The sequence below is a fragment of the Podarcis pityusensis genome (assembly GCF_964106645.2).
Source record: "Podarcis pityusensis genome assembly, chromosome: 1".
Lineage (NCBI taxonomy): Eukaryota > Metazoa > Chordata > Lepidosauria > Squamata > Lacertidae > Podarcis > Podarcis pityusensis.
Window position 1 is genome coordinate 66,789,971 of NC_138028.1, and position 20,814 is coordinate 66,810,784.

The following is a 20,814-nucleotide window of genomic DNA, read 5'->3' on the forward strand; positions in this document are numbered from 1 at the left end:
GCTAACAAGTTTACAATGAATTGTATTATAATAGCTGAATATTGCTTGTGTGTGTGTTTAAAAAAAACATGCTCCTTTGGGAAATTTACTTAATAGCTCAGATTGTTCTTATTTAGTTCTTTAATTTTTGTAAATGGATGTTCCATGGAGTTTCTTCTAGTTGAAATTTTAAAGCATGGTGTTTATGGTTCAGAGAATTGAAATAGTTGCAATTACCTGTGCACAGCAGCTGATGCCCATTTAGAATATTTATGCTGTAAATGCCGGCTTGAAAATAACACTGTTAAGCTGATTTGTCACAAAAGCTTTGAAAGCCTGGAGAATGGCCACCTGCTCACAGAATGTAGAACAGTAAACTGGTATTAATTAAAGTGGTTGGATTTAAATGCAATTAGTGTTTCCACCAGTAGCAGGGCTTCCAGTGTTGTGGCTCCTTTAAGGCCACCTGAGATAAGACAGTTCCCCCACAATCTACTCTTTCAGAAGTATGTGTCAGACATTTTTATCTACCCAAAACTGTTCTGAATTCCCAGCAACTGTATTCAGAGTTAGGGAAGTAAGAAGGCACCATTTTCTGTTCTGCCCTGTATTAGTCACACATAGCACTGCTTCTGTTCTGCTGTAGTTCATCTTCTGCCACAAAGTACATTATTTGCCTCACTTTCCACTGTAGCATAATTACATTACTTACATATTTTACATAATTAATTACATAAATGACATTATCACTACATTATTCTACTCCATTCATTTCAGTGCTAAGGAAATGCAATACAGTGGTACCTCGGGTTAAGAACTTAATTCGTTCTGGAAGTACATTCTTAGCCTGAAACTGTTCTTATCCTGAGGTACAACTTTAGCTAATGAGGCCTCCCACTGCCACTGTACCAAAGCGCTGCGATTTCTGTTCTCATCCTGAAGCAAAGTTCTTAACCCGAGGTACTATTTCTAGGTTAGTGGAGTCTCTGTAACCTGAAGCATCTGTAACCCGAGGTACCACTGTACAAGTGAGGAGGGAGGGGGAAGTAATCAATGAGCTTAGCTGTGTTTCTTTGAACGTTGTATACACATTGGACATTTTGCATTCCTATGGTGTGCTTTTTTTCCATTGTTCATGTTAGACAGTTGCATATGCCATTACCCCCAGAGGTAATATGCACTGTGGTTTAAACCACTGAGCCTCTTGGGCTTGCTGATCAGAAGGTCACTGTTCGAATCCCTGCGACGGGGTGAGCTCCCATTGCTCGGTTCCAGCTGCTGCCAACCTAACAGTTCGAAAGCACGTCAAAAGAGTGCAAGTAGATACGGCGGGAAGGTAAACACCATTTCCATGCGCTGCTCTGGTTTCGGTGTTCCGTTGCTCCAGAAGCGTCTTAGTCATGCTGGCCACATGACCCGGAAAAACTGTCTGTGGACAAATGCAGGCTCCCTCGGCCTGTAAAGCGAGATGAGTGCCGCAACCCCAGAGTCATCTGTGACTGGGCTTAACTGTCAGGGGTCCTTTACCTTTACCTCTTTTTTTTACCTTTTTATAATAACAGCTCACGGAGCTACAATTCCCAGTGTTCCCTCAGAAGAGGGATTGATTACTAAACCCCTCTGGTTTCTCCCAGGGAACTCAACCAGTGAGCTTGACATCAATACCGGTAAAGGTTCTAGAACATATTATTAAACAGTTGGTCTGTGAGCCCTTAGAACAGGATACTGTGATTGCTAAAACCCAGCATGGGTTCCTGAAAAGTTAGTCATGCCAGACAAATCTCATTTTTTTGAGCTACAAGGGGATACAACAGTGGAACAGACTCCCACAAGAGGTGGTGGACTCTCCTTCCTTGGAGGTTTTTAAGGAGAGGTTGGATAGCCATCTGTCATGTATGACCTAGCTGAGATTTCTGCATTGCAGGGTGTTGATGGCACTCAGAATCCCTTCCAACTCTACAATTCTAGGATTCTGGAAACCGTAGCTCTGTGAGAGGACTAGGTGTCTCCTAACCACTCCCAGAACCCTTAGCAAACTACAAGTCATGCTTTAAATGTATGCTGTGGATGTGGCCTAAATGCTTCTTTAAAAATACTAATCAGATATTAATCCCCACCACCACATGCACACACACACCTTCTCAGTGTTCCTGAATCAAAGCATTTCTTATACTTGTCATACAGGCATTAGGACACTGTTTACTGAGTCCACACGCCTTTTAAAAAAGAGTCAGAAATAGATTTAAGGGGCTTTGGTATCTTCGATGAGATGAAAAAGTAGTTTATGTAGTGTCTGTCAGGGGAAAATTGATTCCCTATTTATAGGGGAAAGAAATGCAAAAACTTGTACGTTCGAAATGATTGAGTTGCTGAGGAGGTAATTCCATCTCTGTCCATAGACGTCACTATATAACTATTGATTTCAGTCCAAGCACATCTATAATCTTCATTTATGATGAAGGGTGGTTTTTCAAGTGCCACCATTTTCCAAATGTCAGGTTATAAGAGCATCCCCATTCTGCCTGAGGAAATCATTGTCACATAAATGAAGTTGTATGGAGAGTCAAATGGGCAAAAACCAGCCTATGTAAACTTTCCAATAGAAAGGTACTTGCAGCTGTTTGTGGAAGATTGGAATTGGGCCAGTGTCACATGCATAGAGGGCAAAATTGCAATCCACATCCCATCAGAGCTAAAAAAACCAAAAAAAACAAGCAGAAGGCCCACATGATGTGTCTCTGCATGATTTCAGGTGGGGGACTAAAATCATGTCAAGGCCAGTTGCGGAGGAAGGGGGGCGGTCTGCTCCGGGTGCCATCTCTGAGGGGGGTGACAAGAAGGCATCCCACCGCTGCAAGTGGAGAACCGCGCCGCCGTGAGTGGAGGATCCCTCCACCGCCACTGCAGCCATGAGCGGAGGATCCCACTGCCATGCGTACGGCGCTAGAGTGGCGGTATCATTGCCGCGCGTGCGATGTACATAGTGGCGCTGCACATGCGCCGCGGGGTGGTTTGCCCTGCCCCTTGACACCCCACACTGGGTGCCCGAGAGCCTTCCTTCGCCCCTGCTCAAGGCCCCACATAAAATGCTCCCTAGAGCATGTTAGGTGAAAAACTAGCCTACAGTCTGCTTCTTGATGTGCTGATTTTGTAGCTGATGAGACTGTTTTATATGGTGAAGCAGTCAGATCTTTGTGTATCCACTCCATGCTGCCTGGAATAGTACAGCGCAGGAACAGGGTCATCACGTGTGGTTTCAATTGAAATCAAATATTTGCAACGAAACTAAGGGAACTGAACATTATCTAGTTCAGTGTATGGTAATGTTCATACAGCAGTAGTCAAAATTCACATTATTTAATTTTAAACACCATAAGACAAAGAGCAGAATAAACCATTCAAAGTTTTGTTGAGAAATCTTAGGGCAGGAGAAGCCAAAGACAAGCAACAAAACACCCCCCCCACTCCACTAGGGACTAGGGGAGAAATTAGATTCACTTCTTCATTTAGGGTTTCTGAAACTATACGCACAGCCACCCTTCAAAATTCACACTTCTCTGCTCTCAGTTCTCTACTGCAGGTTTGTCCAACTTCCAAGAGACTGCGATCTACTCCCACTATTAAAAAAACCTGGTGGTGATCTACCCACTGGATTGACCAAAGTTGTTTAGCTTTTTTTTTTGAAGGGGGGGTGGGAGGGGTCCCACGATCTACCGCGATCTACCACAGGGATCCCGTGATCTACCAGTAGATCACAATCTACCTGTTGGTCATCCCTGCTCTACTGGGGTAAAGATGCATATGTTGTAGGTATTAACATACAGAAATGGATTCTATGAGGGAAATGAGTTTTTTGCCCTTCCCCCCAACTGCTGCCTTGGCGCACTGGTGTGCTGAAAAACAATGTGTCCACACACTCAGGCCTGGTGATCCTTGGAAATGGAGTCCTTTTGAGGTCTACAGCAGGGGCATTGCATGAGTCACTTGGTCCATTGTGCACACTGACACATCCTATGTCAGGCAGCCATTAAGCCCAGGGTGCCAGGTGAGATGCTCAAGGGCATTCCTCTCTCTAGGCTTGCCACTGCTGCTCCACACCTCCTTGCCAGACTTGTGAGGAAGCTGGATAAAGAGGTGACTAGCAGCCTTACAGGGGAGGTAGGGAAGGCATTTGGGGAGTCATTGATTGACATGGAGGGTGCTTTGAAAAATGCAGGCTGCTGCACATGCTTTTAGTTGGGAATTAAAAGATCACATTTTGTTTGAGCTGGATCCTCTGAGCGTGGCACAGAAGACAAACTTCTCCAGCATCCCTACTGCTTGGTCACTGGTGATGTAGGGCCACAATCAGAAGAAATCTTTTTCACATATTTACCAGCTCATGCCATATTCTGCACCTAGTATTTTGCTTCGAGGTGAAAGGAGGCTTTGTCTGGTGCCAGACAAAAAAGAGCTCACTGCACAGAAACAGGGGACTGGGCTGGCTTCTCACATATGAGCTGCCGTCTATTGTTTTCACCATGTAATGGTTTCACCAAGCATCATGTAATGCTTACTAAACAACACAGTACTTGCTATACTTTTTATATATGCTGGAAGCCACCCAGAGAGGCTGGGGCAACCCAGTCAGATGGGCAGAGTACAAATAAATTATTATTATTATTATTATTATTATTATTATTATTATTATCATCTTGCTTTGCATATGTGAACTGTTCACTTGATCAAGCAAAAGGCTTTTTGAAGCAACTTTTTGATAACTATGATATTCTCTCCTTGATATAATTAGCACCGTCTTCTGAATCTACAGAGCCAGTTTTTCAACAGAATAGGATAAAATGCTGTATCATCATTGATTTTGGATGCCCCGGTTTCCCCCTCTCCCCATCTCTTCATTTTAACTCTCCTCAGCTGGGAACTTGTTCAGCCTGCCTTAATGAAAGCAGCATATTAACTCGGCATCAAAAATTAATTATTTGAAGCTGGCGTCTTAGGATGAGTAGAGCAAATCCCAAACACCAGGAGGAGCCAGAGAAGTTTCACAAGCTTTTAGCCCTGCACGTTCGCTCTCCCCCCTTCTTGGCGAGGGAGAGAGAGAGAGGAAAGTAATGACAATTGCAAAAGCGGCCTGCGCAAAATTGATTTCCCTAAACTGGGGCATATGTGGATTAGAGCTAGCCTGAGGTAGCAGAGTCATTTCTGTCAAGCAGGGGATGGCAAGATTATCACTAACCTGAAAGGACAGCTCAGTAGGAGCTGCCAATTACACGTAATGTATGGTGTGTGGGTTTTTCCTTTAATTGGGGAATCGCTTAAAAAAAAGAGACAACAGAGAAATCATAGGAATGAGTAGTGAACATCATATCCCCTTCAACAATCTATGGGAGAGAGTCCTGCAGGAGACTGTGGGTAGGGAGAGGAACTTGATAGATATTTCTTTGTACACCAAAGCCTCATTAAAACTGATCCCCTGGTTTTGTTTTAAGGTTTATTACACAACACACAATTTCAGAATTGCTGTATCAGGAATTCTTATAAGCTTCAAAGAAGTGGGGGGAGGGGGCACCTTTATTCACTCCTCAGCCCCACACAGGTGCGATATATTCTCATTGCTTTTATGAGATTGAGTCAGCTGACAAGGAATGAGGATAAAATCGCTCTCTTTTCTTCTATTTAAGAGAAGCAGCAATGTATCTTTTATTGATTATGTTTTTATAGAAATGGTCCCTTGGAATATAGAAAGCATCCTTCATGCTGTTTCCAGTTCTGTTGGCAAAAATAATAATATTGGCATCTGAGTTTGAAAGTCCTGAAACTGATCATTGTGTAGAATCCCCCTGTGCTCTCTCTCTCACACACATACACACTTCCACAATATAGCTTTATTGTCTAATGCCCCTGACTAAGCTGGTGTGCACAGAGCAATATATTTTGTTAATCAAGGGTAACAGTTACTCCAGCGTTTGGGCTCTAAAGGTATAGGGCATGGGAGACCCAGGTTGAAACCTCCACTTAGCCATCAAGCTCACTGGAGTCACTACCTCAGCCTAACCTACCTCACAGGGTTTTTGTGAGGAAGACGAATGGGGGGGGGGGGGAAACCATCTATACAATTTTCAGGTCACATATAAATAAACATGAATGTTATATGTTATCTATGCAAATATACTGCATACAACAGACCATGTGGCATTTCCCTTATTTACCAAACTGATTCACTGTTATATAGTGTGGCAGATCCCCTAAAGAGATGTGTTGTAGGAGCCAAAATGGTGGACAGGCTTATAAAATACTTGCAGAATTATACCTTGTTTGTACAGCGCCTCTTTGCACTCTTCTGGTTACATGGTAAACCAATGGGACAGGAAAACAGAGAGAGCAGAGCAGTAGTTCCTTTCTGTGAATGCCATCATTTTACATGAGGCTGGTTTATTTGCGAAGAAAAGAATTGTTGTTTAGAGAAGGGTAACATTAACCTGTATCATCATTATTAAATCATGTAAAATGGCCCAGTTTCTTCCATTCTTGAAACAGGTACCTGAGTTTCCCTATCATGCACACCCACAACCCTCTGATAGCTTCGGTTTTTTTTACTTTTTTATTTTTAAGACATGAGGAACAAGCAACAGAGCAATGACAAGGGCTGGCCTGCAGCCTTTATATCCTGTGTTGATTGTACTCTGTTCTGGGTTATCCTTTGGAGCTCATGGGCTAAGATGGGGAACCTGTGGCCCACCAGGACTCAAACTCTCATCAGTCCCAGCCAGCATGACCAATGGTCAGGGATGAAGGGAATTAAAATCCAGCAACATCTGGAAGGCCTCAGGTTCCCCGTCCCTCACATAAGCTTTTAAACAATGTCAGCACCACCTATATGTAGAAAACGCAAGACTTCCTCTTGGGTTGAACCCATGAACAGAACCCAGCAGGAAGTCTGGAACCTGCTCATGGAAAGACCATCCTTGGGGAAAGCTGTAAAGTTTCATGGAGTGCCAATGCTAATGTAATTACCCCATGAGTATGTGCCTACCGCAGGATCCATTCAAAAAGTTACCCTCGCAAGTAATGAACATTATGCCAGAATCATCCCTCTGTGTCACACAAAGGAGGAAATGCACTCCCAGAATAGGAAATGTAATGATGAGCTATAGCTGCCTTCGCAGGAATTATGAGGAGCAATTTGAATTCAAGTGCCTTTTCCGCCGGTTACAAATCACTGCAGAGTGTTATTCACCATAATGCTGTCCAAACATCATTTTATTTATTGATGTTTATTGCTTCTCTTTTGCAGAGTGATGAGGTTTTGACTGTCATCAAAGCAAAAGCACAATGGCCTGCCTGGCAACCGCTAAACATGTAAGTAGGCAGGGAATTAAACCTCCCAAAAGATTTCCTTCTCCGCTGTCCTCTGACAGAATGCTCTGAATGTCTTGCCTTCCACCAAAGTTTATCTCTTTCAAAGAGCAACAGAAAAAATCCAGTTGATTAATGAGTTTCTTTTTTTATACCATTATGTCTCTTTCCATTTATCTCTCTAACAAGGGTGTGTGTGTGTGTGTGTGTGTGTGTGTTTGAAGGAGGTGAGTACTAGATTAGGAGTTTGTTTTACTTACCAGGCACTATAGACATATATTTGAATCCTCTTGTGCTCTCCCTGTTCTGAGCAGTGAGGATATAGCTGCACTATAGACTAAAACGCCAGTCATATGCATGCTTACTTTGAAGCAAGTCCAAATGAGTTCAATGGAACATGTTCCCATATAGATGTGTAGAGAATTGCAGCCATAAAATAGGTTAACAAAGGCAGCCTTTGTCTATTTTAAAGCAAAAAACCAAAAACAAAGGCAGCCTTGGGAAATCCAAATCTGTGAAGATTTTGGAATCTTCAACAGGAAATTACTAGTTTCCTTAAAATTCCCATGGGGGGGGGGTCCAAGTTAATTTGTGACATAACAGATTGAGTTTAAATGCAAGCTTGTGTTTTAGAATGTGACCAATTCTGGAGGAATAATAATAATAGACTCTGACATCATCACAAAAAGTGATAGAGCAACAAACATCCGCCAATTGCCCCATCAGCTCTCCACATCAAAGATTCCCCTGGCTCTTTTAATTCTGTGCCTACTTCAGAACCATTGGATCTAACTCTCTGAAGCTTCCTTGGGTGGTTGAGTGAGTGGAGAACTATTTTTTCGGATATGGAAGAAAACTTTGGTCAATTCAAACATGAACACAGCTTTAATTAATGAACATATGAAATAGTCATACTGTGCCTTAGTGTGGAACCCTCTCTTCTTTTCCCCCTAGTCTTCATTTCCTGAAAAAGCCACCTCCTTTTGAAATATCAAACACACTTTCCAGAGTATAACCCTAGAAAGGACACTACAGGGTTAGGCCCCATACTTACATGACCGGCACATTTCCTAATGTACTAATCTTCTAGCACATTTTCATCTCCTTCCTTCATCATGAAATATGTTGCTTTATTCCACAGTCTTCCTCTAGTCTCATGAGATATGTTTGGCTGTGTCTTTCATTCAGTTTTCTTTTCCAAACTGGCACATTTCTAATGCTTTTTCATCAGCGCACACAACGATCCAAGGCTTATGCTTGATTTGGTCAGCTGTAGGGCATGTGTACTTCGGCATTCATGCTCCCAAGGCTTTTGCCTAAACTGTACAGCATTCCCACACACACACACCTTAAATTGTTCTGTGGGCCAGTGGAAAATTGCCTTTTCTAAGCTTGTCATTCCAATGTTTTTCTAAAACAGCATTTTTAAAAATAATTATAATAATGGAAAATCCAATCACAACCCCTCTGGTCTTATTTACTAGGATGTTTTAGCAGTGAATAATTTTAAAAGAATGCATCTCTAACCTTTTACTCACACACCTATTTAAACATTTCCTAAGCGTATTAGCTCATTCTTATGCTTTTGACACCCTTGATGTTTATAGAATTACTTACTTCAATTGCCATGTAATTACATTTCCTATCAGTGCAAACAATGTCCAACAAGAAATGATCCAAATTTTAGTCATTTAAAATTTTATACCAAGTTTTACTCACTACAGTCAGGACATATCTACATATTGCTCATTTTGGGAATTGGATGCCCTCACAAAGCAGATCTTATCTCTGACAGTCCTCACACACAGAGGGCCTTCAGAACCGCAACTGCAAATCCACAGGGGCTCAACCTGCTTTGAGTACAACCAGCTTTCTGTTTTGGCAAAATGTAGATGCCCATCTCATGACAGTAGTACCCTGTAGTACCCAAGTGGCTATATGTTGTGTCTGGAAAGTGTCCTAGTCCTCCCCCTTGTTTATGTCTAGATTAGTTAATCCCTTTCAAAATGTCTGCTCAGGACTAAATTTCCAAATGTGGTTGTTAAGAATGGGAAAGGGAAAGGTTGCTGGAGGAGAATTTCAAAGGCTGTGCAAAATGTGCATGCTCTAATCCTTCTTAAATCTACAAAACTCTGGGTTATCTTTCTATATGTACCCACTGGCCCTGATCCAGACATTTACACAAGAAGAGCAAGCTGCTGTAGTTTTGGGTAAACACAGCTTAGTGCACAAGGTTGACTTAGGAGATTCCATATAAGGCAAGGCATGGAGTTACTAGGGTTGTTTAAAGTACCTCCAATTTGGTTCAGGGCCCAATTTGGTGATCTTGATCAGGTCTCAATCTGACCAGAACTAAACCAAAAACTCTTGCCTGCATTGACTCCTCCCCCTCCCTCCAATGCATGTTTATGTCATGGAATTCTACTCAAAATTGATCCAGAGCAGATTCCAGCGTATAGTTAGCAGAGTAAAAACTTAAACACATTGCAGGATTCCCAAAAAATAGGCCAGAGGCAATTGTATTTCATCCAGCAGAACTTTACTGCTACTGAAGGCAAATGAGCATAATGGTCACAAATCCAATACATCCAGGATTGGCACTGTCCATAAGAAATCCAGTTGCAGCAGACTTAACTTAAACTTACAATAACTTATAATAAGTCTAAACCTAACACTAAGCATAATATGTACAGAATATCACACCAGAAGGAAAATAGATTGAAAGTGAAACCCAGGCTCCTTCTGGCCTCTTATTATAGTCGGCATGACCTTGAAGAAGAGATAACAGAACCAGTTTAAGCCAGTTGTACTCAGCTTCTCTGAAGGAATAACCCAGACATCATGAACCTTCTGCTTGTTTCTTTCACACAGAGAAGCTTCCAGAACCCTCTTGAATTAATTACAATAGGAAAGATCTCTACACATCAGAACAATACTTTCTTCACTAAGAAATGAAACTGACAGTTAAATCCAGGTCTAAACTTGTGGTTGGCAGCAAGGAGAAGGTGGAAGAAGGAGACTTCAGAGACTGGCAGAGACTTTCACCAGCATTGTCTTCTTCTCCCCTTCTCTCCTTGCCTCTTGACCACATCCCTTTTTGACAGCCACAGAGCTCTCTATTTTTTTTAAAAAAAATGATATTTATTAAGAATTTTAAAATTACAGAAAAAACAAAGAAAAAAAGAAGGGAAAAACAAGGGAAAAACAAACAGCAATCAAACAATACAAATCGATAAAAATCAAAGTCAAAAAAACAAAAGCAAAACTCATAACACATCAAAATCAAAAAACAAAAATAAACCACAAAAATTTTAAAACAGATCCAATATTCCCAAATCCTTAACTGTCATTACCTTATTTCATCGACCTCCTCACACCTCCCTTTTTTGTATTCTAGTTATTAATTATCACAGCAAATCCTTTCCATTTTTCATAATATTCTGTCATTAAATTACCTTAATCTATTTTAACCTTATCTTACTATAAAAAACCCTAAAACTTAAAACTTAAATCTTATTTATACCAATTTCTCATAACCATAGCATATTCTTACATAGTTCTTTGTAACATTTCTGCTAAAGCCAAATAATTTCGTTCCAACATTTTTCTAATACTCATTAATTTTACAAAACAATCCTAAATAAATTTTTTTAAAGCTTTCTTCCAGTCTTCATCCAACGTCTCTTCCTCCTGGTCCCGGGTTTTGTCAGTCCTTTCTATCCCATCCATCTAGTTCATTAACCTGGTAATCTTATGTCCGAAGCCCTTAAGTCTCTTCCATGTCCCTTCCGCAGATCTTCTTCATATTTATACCTGTACTTTACTTTGTCTCCTGCTCCTTTCACTCGTGGAAACTCCAACTTGACAGTATTTTTGTCCCTTCTCGACAGATCAGCCCCTTTTCCATAGTCCACACTGAACTCCATGTGGTATTTAAAAGCATGTTTCAAGGTCCCTCCAGAATTGAGGACCCCCACAACCCCAAACTCCTCACGGCCCATTGCCAGACTTGAAAAGTCAAAACATCCCTGCATAGGGGGGTCTATCCAGCCCCCCATCTCCAAGCCAAACAAAACTCTATCTCTCCAAATCTGGCTTTTTCCAAGTTCCTTTGTCAGATCCAACAACTCATGTTCCTGCTGGGCCACAGCTCCCTCCATCTCTGCCACCCGAGGTCCAGCAACAACCTCCTCCCTCATCTGATCTGTCAGAGCACACTCCTGAGTTGATTCCTCGGTGGGTTCTATATAGATACTCACTACCTGTCCAAAATTTCTAATCGCAACAGTCATCAAATCCGTCTTCTCATGTAACTGTTCCAATAAAGCACTTGTCTTGCAGAAAGCACACACCAGAGCCTCTGAGTACATTGTTATGCAAGGTCAGAAGTCTGTTCCCACGATCTTAATCTATTGCAGCTGCGAAGCTCCCCAGTTCAAATTTAATAACAGTTTCACAAGCTCCCTCTAGGGGAAGAACTTCTATTTGTATCCATCTCTTTTCTTTTTTCTTTTTTTTAAAGCAGATCTAACAACAAAGTTTCCTTTTTCAGATATTTTGTCAATATTTGTTCCTTTAAAATGCGAAAGAGAACAATGGAATCACTATGTTTCTCTTCTTTTAACTGTCTGTCAAAAACGTTTGTTTATAGTCAATGAACTTCCCAAAAACGTCTGTCCTGACACCCCGCTCCCAGGTTCAAGACAGTGGAAAATTACTTTTCTTTACACTCTCTTCTGCAGGTTTAAACAATCCAAAAAAAATCCCCCTCTTCTCCTGCTTCCGAAGGGGATTCAGTAATTTTAGATGATGAAAGTTGATCCTTTACAGACGATTTTCTAAACTCTAGTTTGCCATGTCTTTGCTTTAATCTATCTACAAGAAACGAAAGGCTGACTTCCTGTTTAGACCTTCCCGCTTCAGTGCCAAATTAAGAGGAATTTCTTAATCCAATTTTCCGTTATACTCACAGGTCATTGTTTAAAGTCCAATTGTCCAAATTTAATCTGCTCACGGGTAGTTGTTTTTGTAGCCAAATTGTCGCAGGAAAAAGGTAGCGCTCTCCGGCAACGGCTGTGCAACTTCGCTCCACGGAAGAAGCAGTTGACTCTCAGCACCACGCCACTTGCCCCTCTTCGCTCCGGAGTCCGTAATTGGGTTCCTTTACGATTTGGGGGGGCGCGAAAGGTGCCCGCCGAGTCCCATGGTCACAGGCTTCATCCGCCTGTGATTTTTTAAAGGGTCCCCGCTTCGCCGTAGCAGAACAGACCCGTTTTCCGTAGAGCCAGTCCCTCCGGATCAGAGGGAATCCGCCATTACCGATGGCGCCACCCCGGAAGTCGCTCTATTATTCAGCCACAGAGCTCTCTAGACAGACCCAACCAAGAATGATCCAGGGCTGCCTTGACCTAGTCTGGACAAATCCCAGATCTACTCAGATCAGTTGGAATGCAGGATTTGTCTTGACCAGATGTGCAGACCTATTCATTAACCTATTTCCATGTGTGGTCTTATTTCCCCACTCCTGTACAATAGGCTTCTACACACATGTCTCAGGAGATCCACCTGCTTGTAGAAATCTCATTGATGTGCCCAGGCGCCACATCACCCACCACCCCATCTTGTAAAATAACCAGTCAAAACTCATTACAAGAAACAAATCAGGCCACAACTTTCATTGATTACAGATGGAAGAGGTTTGGCATACGCATTGGGTATAACCATTGACTTGCCAGAAGTAATCCATTTTAGGGTCAACCTGGAAGCGGGGGAGGCCTATGACATACATCAAATAGGTCAGAGGCAGGCTGTCTTATATTCCCCAGGAGTGGACCCAAGTGAAGCCCACAGGCTCTGTTCGGCGTCTCCCCCACAGGCCAGCCCCATAGCCTGTCCACAGTTGGCCAATTTGCAGGCAGGCTTGCATCCACAGCCCTGGATCGTGGTGGGCAAGGCAATGCCAGCTCACAATGTCACCACACCAAAGATGGTAAGTGGACATCTGCAAACTTTGCTAGGAAAAAATGTTGTATTTCAACATATGCAGCTGTGCTTCCAGCTGTCTAAAGAACAGGGAACTTTACCAACGATTATAATTTCTGCACTCAACTTTTCCATTTTGCCTTAGATGATTTAGCAATGATTAAAATGTTGCCTCTGGATAAAGTAAGATTAGTCCATTATTATGCATAACATGACAAACTAGTTGTGGCAATATGCATTGCTAATTTTCCACTGACTAATATGTATGGATAATGTTCTTAAGAGTAATCACTAAGCCTGCACCAGGAAACAGATTTGCCAAAGCATGGTTTTGCACAATATATAACTATATGTCAAAATGGATCACTATACATTCAGCAAGATATTACTGCCTGGGAATTAGGCTGGATTGTGATGCATAAAATATTTTCACCCACTGTTTGTAGTCTCCAGTGATCATAAAGTTACACTACAGTTGTCAAAAGAAATTGCTGCCCTAATAGTTTTTAAGATATCACTGCTCAGAATAAGGAAACATTTTCTCATGTGATGAAATATGACTAATAATTGTTCCAGTAGTTATCATTGAAGTGTCAGTGTTTGCCTGAAGTTAAACTTGTCAGTGGTGTCTGGAAAACTGTGAATGCATTGCTGGATTTTTTTTATACGTTGCTTAAAGATTAAGCATCATCTGTTGTTATACATATGTCATCATTCTGAAAAGGTTATTACGCTTGTCACTCCTAACATTTTTAAAAAATAATAATAATGCAGCAGTGGTGTAAATCTGTTTTTAACTAATCTGACATATGGGAACAAATATGGCTGATTAACCCATTTTTATTTTGCACAAATTGAACTGAACTGAATGACAAAAAGCACAAAATCCTGATGATCACATACAGCAGAGCCATCTACTGTTGCTATATATCATAAACAGAAAGAGGTTGCTATCCAGAGGGTCTTCAACATTGAAAAAGAAAAGTTGCATTTCTCTGTTCAAAGATTGCAAGCCTTGCACAAAGAATTGTCCAGTCTGAGATGTAGTGTCTCTTATTTAAACTCTTTTGGCTTCCTTTGACACTCCAGTCATTTCATCCGAGGAGAAACTTTCAAGTTTGCTTAAGGCAAAAACTCTGGATGACCTAGGGTTGTAACTTGTGAAGAACACCATGGGAAATTTAACTAGTTTTACTGAAACTTTCTTTGGCATCCCTAAGAACTCATTGGACATTTTGCCTGAGGGGGGCAAATCAAATCCACTTATGATTTCATGTTAGGTGAAATTTCTGTGAGATGCATAGGAGGACAATTAACTGTGCAAAACAGCTGCAGTTTGCAAAACAAAGTATGTCTAAGTTGAATTAACTCTGGAATAGGGCTTTGCCAATCAGAGGACACATCATTATTTGTCTTACTTATACGCCAGTGCCTTATAACTGAAAATTTATAAGCCTGCTTCACTATGTAAGCAACTTCTCTATGTTATGGACATAGGTCGTTACTATAACATAGTCAAACTGTGACAGGTATAAATGAGTAAAAATGGTAGGCATGGTTCTCATGTAACTTTTTGATGTGGTAAAGTCACCATGAGGTGATTTAACTATGCAGAATTCACAAGCTGAATCTTTTATTTTAATACAGCCTTAAATAGTGTGAGAGAAATGCTGTTTGCAATGTTTTCAAAGTCTAGTGTAGAGTAGATTTTTCTCAGTTTGGAAATAATAGTTTTTCACTATATGAGAATGTTCTGTGCTCTACAATAGGGCCCCCAGATTTTGTTGGACTACAGCTTAGCCAACGGTGAGGGATGGTGGGACCCAAGGTGAAGAGCGCTTCTCTAATTTATTCACAATCACTAAAGATGCATGTGGTACAATCACATCAGGTTACCTTACTATGTCAAGAGGTAATGTGGGTCTTAGACTGAATGTCCAATTGCTTCACCTAATGCTTTGCTTGAACAAGAATGCCAGTGTTCATCATCATGATAATGTGGAAGCATGCCACCCATTGAGACATGTCTCTACTTACCAAGTAACTGATGTAGCAGTTTACCTTAGCAAAAAAACTACGGGCCATTATAGGGAAAATGGGAGGGGGAGCCAATGGCATGGAAGAACTCGCATCCATTATAGAGAGCTCTTAGGAACTGACTTATAGTGCAGTAAATGAGTATGAAATCCATAAGGCACAGAAATATGGTCTGCACTTTTCTTATTTGCACAGTTGCATACAGCCTGTCTTTGGGGCCTTTATACTTGGATAAAAGGGTTATCATTTGATTGGTTACACCTTTGATGCAACATCATGTTCTTGGCTACAGAATTGTTTATATATATATATGGTCAATCTGGAATCTTTTTGAAAACCTGTGACCAAAGATAAGCAAGGGGTATCCTTCTAAAAGATAACCCTCAGCTGTCTCAAAAGATAAGTATGCCCTGAGAGCATCTTAACAGATGGTCACTAATATGTGCCGATGTAGGGAGGTCTGCTTGTTCTTTATTCAGAAGGCAACTATTCTGAATGGCACTCTGCTTTAAGACTTGCAGTCCTGTTGCTATAACCTTAGATACCGGAGAAATTATCACGACTGAACAATGTATAAAAAGAGGAGACTTGCTGAACAGCTATATACTTATGGTAGATGATACACATGGTGGGCATTCAACATACCAAATAAGTTAGAAACCCTGTGATTTAGCTTGGGTATCTGAATATGCCATCAGTCCCACGTGGCTCCCCATCTCAATATAATCTTCCAGAAGCATTACTTGGTTGTCTCCTCCATCAGTGCACACATTGTTTGTCCACCGAAAGCAGGATTCTAATTAATTTTGATGGAATTGATGGCCACATTTTCATGGGGTGCAAGAATTGATTCTCTCAAATGAAATTAGTTGGAGCATGTGAGGTATATGTTCAGGGCACAGATTGGCAGGCATTCAGCTAAACCTTCAATTGTAGTTTAGAAATTCTTTGAGCCATTCAGATAAATAAGAGTGAATTGATACATTTCATATTTTATCTATACAGCATTGTCACTTCCAGTAACAAAGGATTTTTTCCCTTCCATGTTGATAGACAAGATCCTTCCCATGTTAGAATTAGTAATGCCAATGGAGGGAGGACTCTAACATAGGCAAAATTGCATGGGTGCAGCCTCATCCTATAGAGGGGGGGCAATTTTGGGGGCAAGTATTTATTATTATTATTATTATTATTATTATTATTATTATTATTGATTACTTATACCCCACCCATCTGGGCGGGTCCCAGCAGAATATTAAAAACACAATAAAACATCAAACATTAAAAACTTCCCTAAACAGGGCTGCCTTCAGATGTCTTCTAAAACTCAGAAAGTTGTTTATTTCCTTGGCATTGGATGGGAGGGCATTCCACAGGGTGGGCACCACCACCAAGAAGGCTCTGTGCCTGGTTCCCTGTAACTTCACTTCTTGCAAGGAGGGAACCGCCAGAAGGCCCTCTGCACTGGACCTCAGTGTCTGGGCTGAATGATGGAGGTGGAGACGCTCCTTCAGGTATACTGGTCCGAGGCCGTTTTGGGCTTTAAACACTTTGAATTGTGCTCGGAAACGTACTGAGAGTAACATGAAAGTACCATTAATTTTGCAAACATAGCATCAATCAAGTCAAGTTTTGTAGTGTACTCCATAAAGCAATCTATTTCCTTCTGAAAAAGTTAGAGGAAAACTATAGTCATTTCATTGATGAACGTATTTATTTTGCTTAATAGTCATTTAAAGGATTTAAAAACAAACAAACCACAATTTTGCTTTTAAGCTGACCATACTGTTCTTCTGTTGTGTGAACAACGAAAAGAACTGAGAGCAGGATTACTTTGCATTTCTGAACAATATAGTGTTTGGAATGGTTACATGTCTCACAGTGTTGATGTTTAATCTGTCATTTAAGTGAGGGACACCTGAATGCATGTGAATATTTTTAAAGACCGAATGGAGCAGTGGTTGAATTTTTCTTTACTGTTTCAGAAACAACACTTGCAGAACATCTGAGCCAAAGTGGCAGGCGGCGTTATTCAACTTTGCTGCTGTCCTTCAGAAAAACTCTGAGTGAAATAAATTGACACCTCAATTCCCTGCCCTGTTCACTGTTGTTAATAACAGTGATGACCCTAGCCTGTAGCAGCTGTTTTCATATTCCAGGCTATACAACCCACCTATGGCCATTCCTAAGGGATTCCCACAGGGAAGCAGCCAGGCTTAATAACAGAACAGCTTGACAGCCATAGCACAAAAATGAAGAGCACTTTGAAAAGTGTCCTTAATTAATCAACACATGTCCAGCTGAGGTAATTAACAATACCCTCCGTGTTGTTCCTGTTACATCTCACACTTAGGCTCAGCGTGAAGCTTTATTTGCCAAGTGTAATTTTTGTTGAGATTGTAACTCTCCAGAAACCTGGGGCATACATAGTTTCCAAATGAAGCTACAAATCCATCCAGGGCAACTCGTAATACCTAAAACCACTTGGTCAGGAGGGACCAAGGCCATTGCGATGCAAGAGCTTCTTCCAGGTGATCTCATGCCATGCCACACCAGTAACAGTGGCCACAGGGGGGCAGTGAAGCTTCCAAATGGTCAATATTTTTCAGACACAAAATTCAATCATGTACAGTCATACCTTGGATCCCAAATGCCTTGCAAGTTGAACGTTTTGGCTCCCAAACACCACAAACCCGGAAGTGAGTGTTCCAATTTGCGAACGTTCTTTGGAACCCAAAAGTCCAATGTGACTTCTGTGGCTTCCAATTGGCTGCAAGAGCTTCCTGCAGCCATTCAGAAGCCACCCCTTGGTTTCTGAACGTTTTGGAAGTCGAATTGATTTTTTCTATTATTTTGGTCACAGACCAGTTCCAGCCCACATACAATATCAAGGAAGTCATAAAACATGATAGGGATACATTTGAATTTGCGATTAGGTATAACAGGGACAATACAGATATAGCAACAGTTAAAAATATATAAATTAAAACTTAGTCACTAACATATAACCTAAAATTATCATTTAAGGCCTTAATCATTTTAATAGCACAGCTTGATCCCTAAGTTTTATGGCAATAACACAGAATTTGGCTACCCTTAACGTGATCTCAGGAACCTTGTCCTCTACCAGGGATTTTAGACATTGAAGTTTGGATTCATTTGGAGATTTTTGCATAGCAGGGGTAATAAATACCAGGCGTATATCCCCGTAGAAACAGCAGCATAACAAAGCATGAGAGACAGTTTCTACCTCCATCAAGCCGCAGGGGCAGACTCGTTCCGTGTATGGTTTACCCTCAAATCTGCCCTGCAATATGGCAGGTGTCATCATGAAACGGATTTCCAGAACAGATTCCGTTCGGCTTCCGAGATACCACTGTACTGGAAAATTTAGGCTGAACAATAAAGTGGATTTGGTGCTTTTGTGCGACAACATGCTGATGATGATTATGATGATGATGATAGCAACAAAACATGTCTGTCCCAAATAGGTCTCTACAGCCAAGCAGGCACTTTACCCTCCAATGGTTTGACTTCACCCACAAAGGTGCATTCCTCCACTGTCTCCTGAGACAGATGGGTGCCAACCAATACTTTTTCTAGTACGGAAAGGGATGGAGAAACACACTGGAAAGTGTGGGATAATAATGGCTTAGCATGGCATTGTATAACCTCTCCACAAATGAATCCTCATTACACAACAGGCATTGTTTATTGTCCCCACAAACTTCATGGCAAGCAAATCAAGATAAATCCTCAGTAAACAGGTCATCTGGAAGCAACCAAGATGATTGATGTGGCTATGTCCCAGATCAGTGTCACCAGTGCTTAGGAGAGGATTACTACCCCCCCACACACATACACATACACACACCTTCATTTCCATTTGACTTTCACCGAATGTTGGCTAAGATATGTTTGATAAGACCAACAACGCTTTTAATTACATTAGCAAAGCTGGTGATCATTTCACAAGTTTACTTTTGTGATGCGTTTTTAAAATGTTAGAATTTATAATGGAATCAAGGCCCACTCGAAGGAATGTTTCCTGACACAAGCTAAAGATGGCACTTGAATTTCAGCTTTGTTGTCTATGTGAGCAAATTCTGGTGTAGTTTCCAATGTGTACAGATGATAAAATGGGGGATTGCAATTATATTGCCTCTGGGCATCTTGCGGGAGTCCTCTAGTTGCTGTTGCCAATCAGTTTAACACATTGTGGGCACTCTGTATAAAAGTACTGTTGCCACCAGCTGTGGGACCCATGTGACAAGGGTGTTCTGTGATGAATAGTCCTATAAATCTGAAGATATTGTATTGAAGCCCATTGTAGTGCTATGTTGTTTTACTGGGATTGTATTGTTTTAATTATTTAATTTCTTAATGTTTTAATGGGACTGCTTTATTGTGTACTTATTGGTATTTCTATTTTAATGTCTCTGTGGCAGGTTTTTATACTTCTCTATAAAAGTATAACACTTGGAAGCCTATTCTGACTTTAAGTGATATATAAACTAAAACAAAAACTCTTATAAAACATAGTGCCATCTTTTTCTGAATGTATTTGAAGCGTTTCCTGCTTACAGAGCATCCTTATTTGGATTTTCAGTTCATTGCATTTCAGAGTCTCAAGGTAGAAAACAATGTATTGTTGAATGGCAACTAAATTTAAAAACATCATAAATAGAAGATCCCTTCAAAAGTTGGACTTCTCATTTGACATTTACTGACTTGACATTTACTGTCAAGATGACATTGTTTGTTGTTGTTGTTGTTGTTGTTATTATTATTATTATTATTATTATTATTATTATCATTATTATTACCACCCATGTTGCAGCATAAGAAAAAAGAGAGCTCTAAATTGCAAGAAACATACATCCTAAAGTCTGACATACCCTCCAATATTTCTCCAATGAAAATAGGGACATGCTATTTCAACATCACCATCACCATTTTATTATTTATACCCCACTCATCTGACTGGGTTGCCCAGCCACTCTGGGTGGCTTCCAACATATATCAAACATAATAAAACATTGAACATTAAAAATTTCCCTATAAGGGCTGCCTTCAGATGTCTTCTAAAGGTTCTATAGTTATTTATCTCCAAGGCTTGGGGTGGTGGTGGCATAACTCCATACCCTCCAACATTCCTCCGATGAAAATAGGGATGTCCTAAGGAAAAGTGGGATATTACAGGATGAAATAAGAAACTGGGACGGCTTCTGTAAATCAGGGCATGTCCCTGGAAAATAGGGACACTTGGAGTGTGTGGTCTGAGTGAATGACAGAACAGAAGGAAAAGGTGAGAGATGCAGGTGTAAAAAGCAATGAAATGTGAGCAAGTACAGCTGCAACTACCATTGTCTTTTAAGATGAGGATTGGAAGGTTAGGCAAGGGTTTCATGGAGAAGGGATGCTTTGAGGTTTTAAAATAGTCACCTGAATAAGAGGGTCTTG

The 20,814-nt window shown here is 40.9% G+C and overlaps 1 protein-coding gene across 1 annotated transcript in view; it reads left to right on the forward strand.

Annotated features, from left to right (window-relative positions):
* The window catches only part of SPON1 (spondin 1), a 259,770-nt gene that overhangs the window by 195,900 nt on the left and 43,056 nt on the right, over positions 1-20,814 (forward strand). Inside the window, exon 7 of the mRNA XM_081012053.1 lies at positions 7,271-7,335. Coding sequence (XP_080868179.1) covers positions 7,271-7,335 — 65 coding nt within the window. The remainder of the gene's footprint in view (positions 1-7,270; positions 7,336-20,814) is intronic.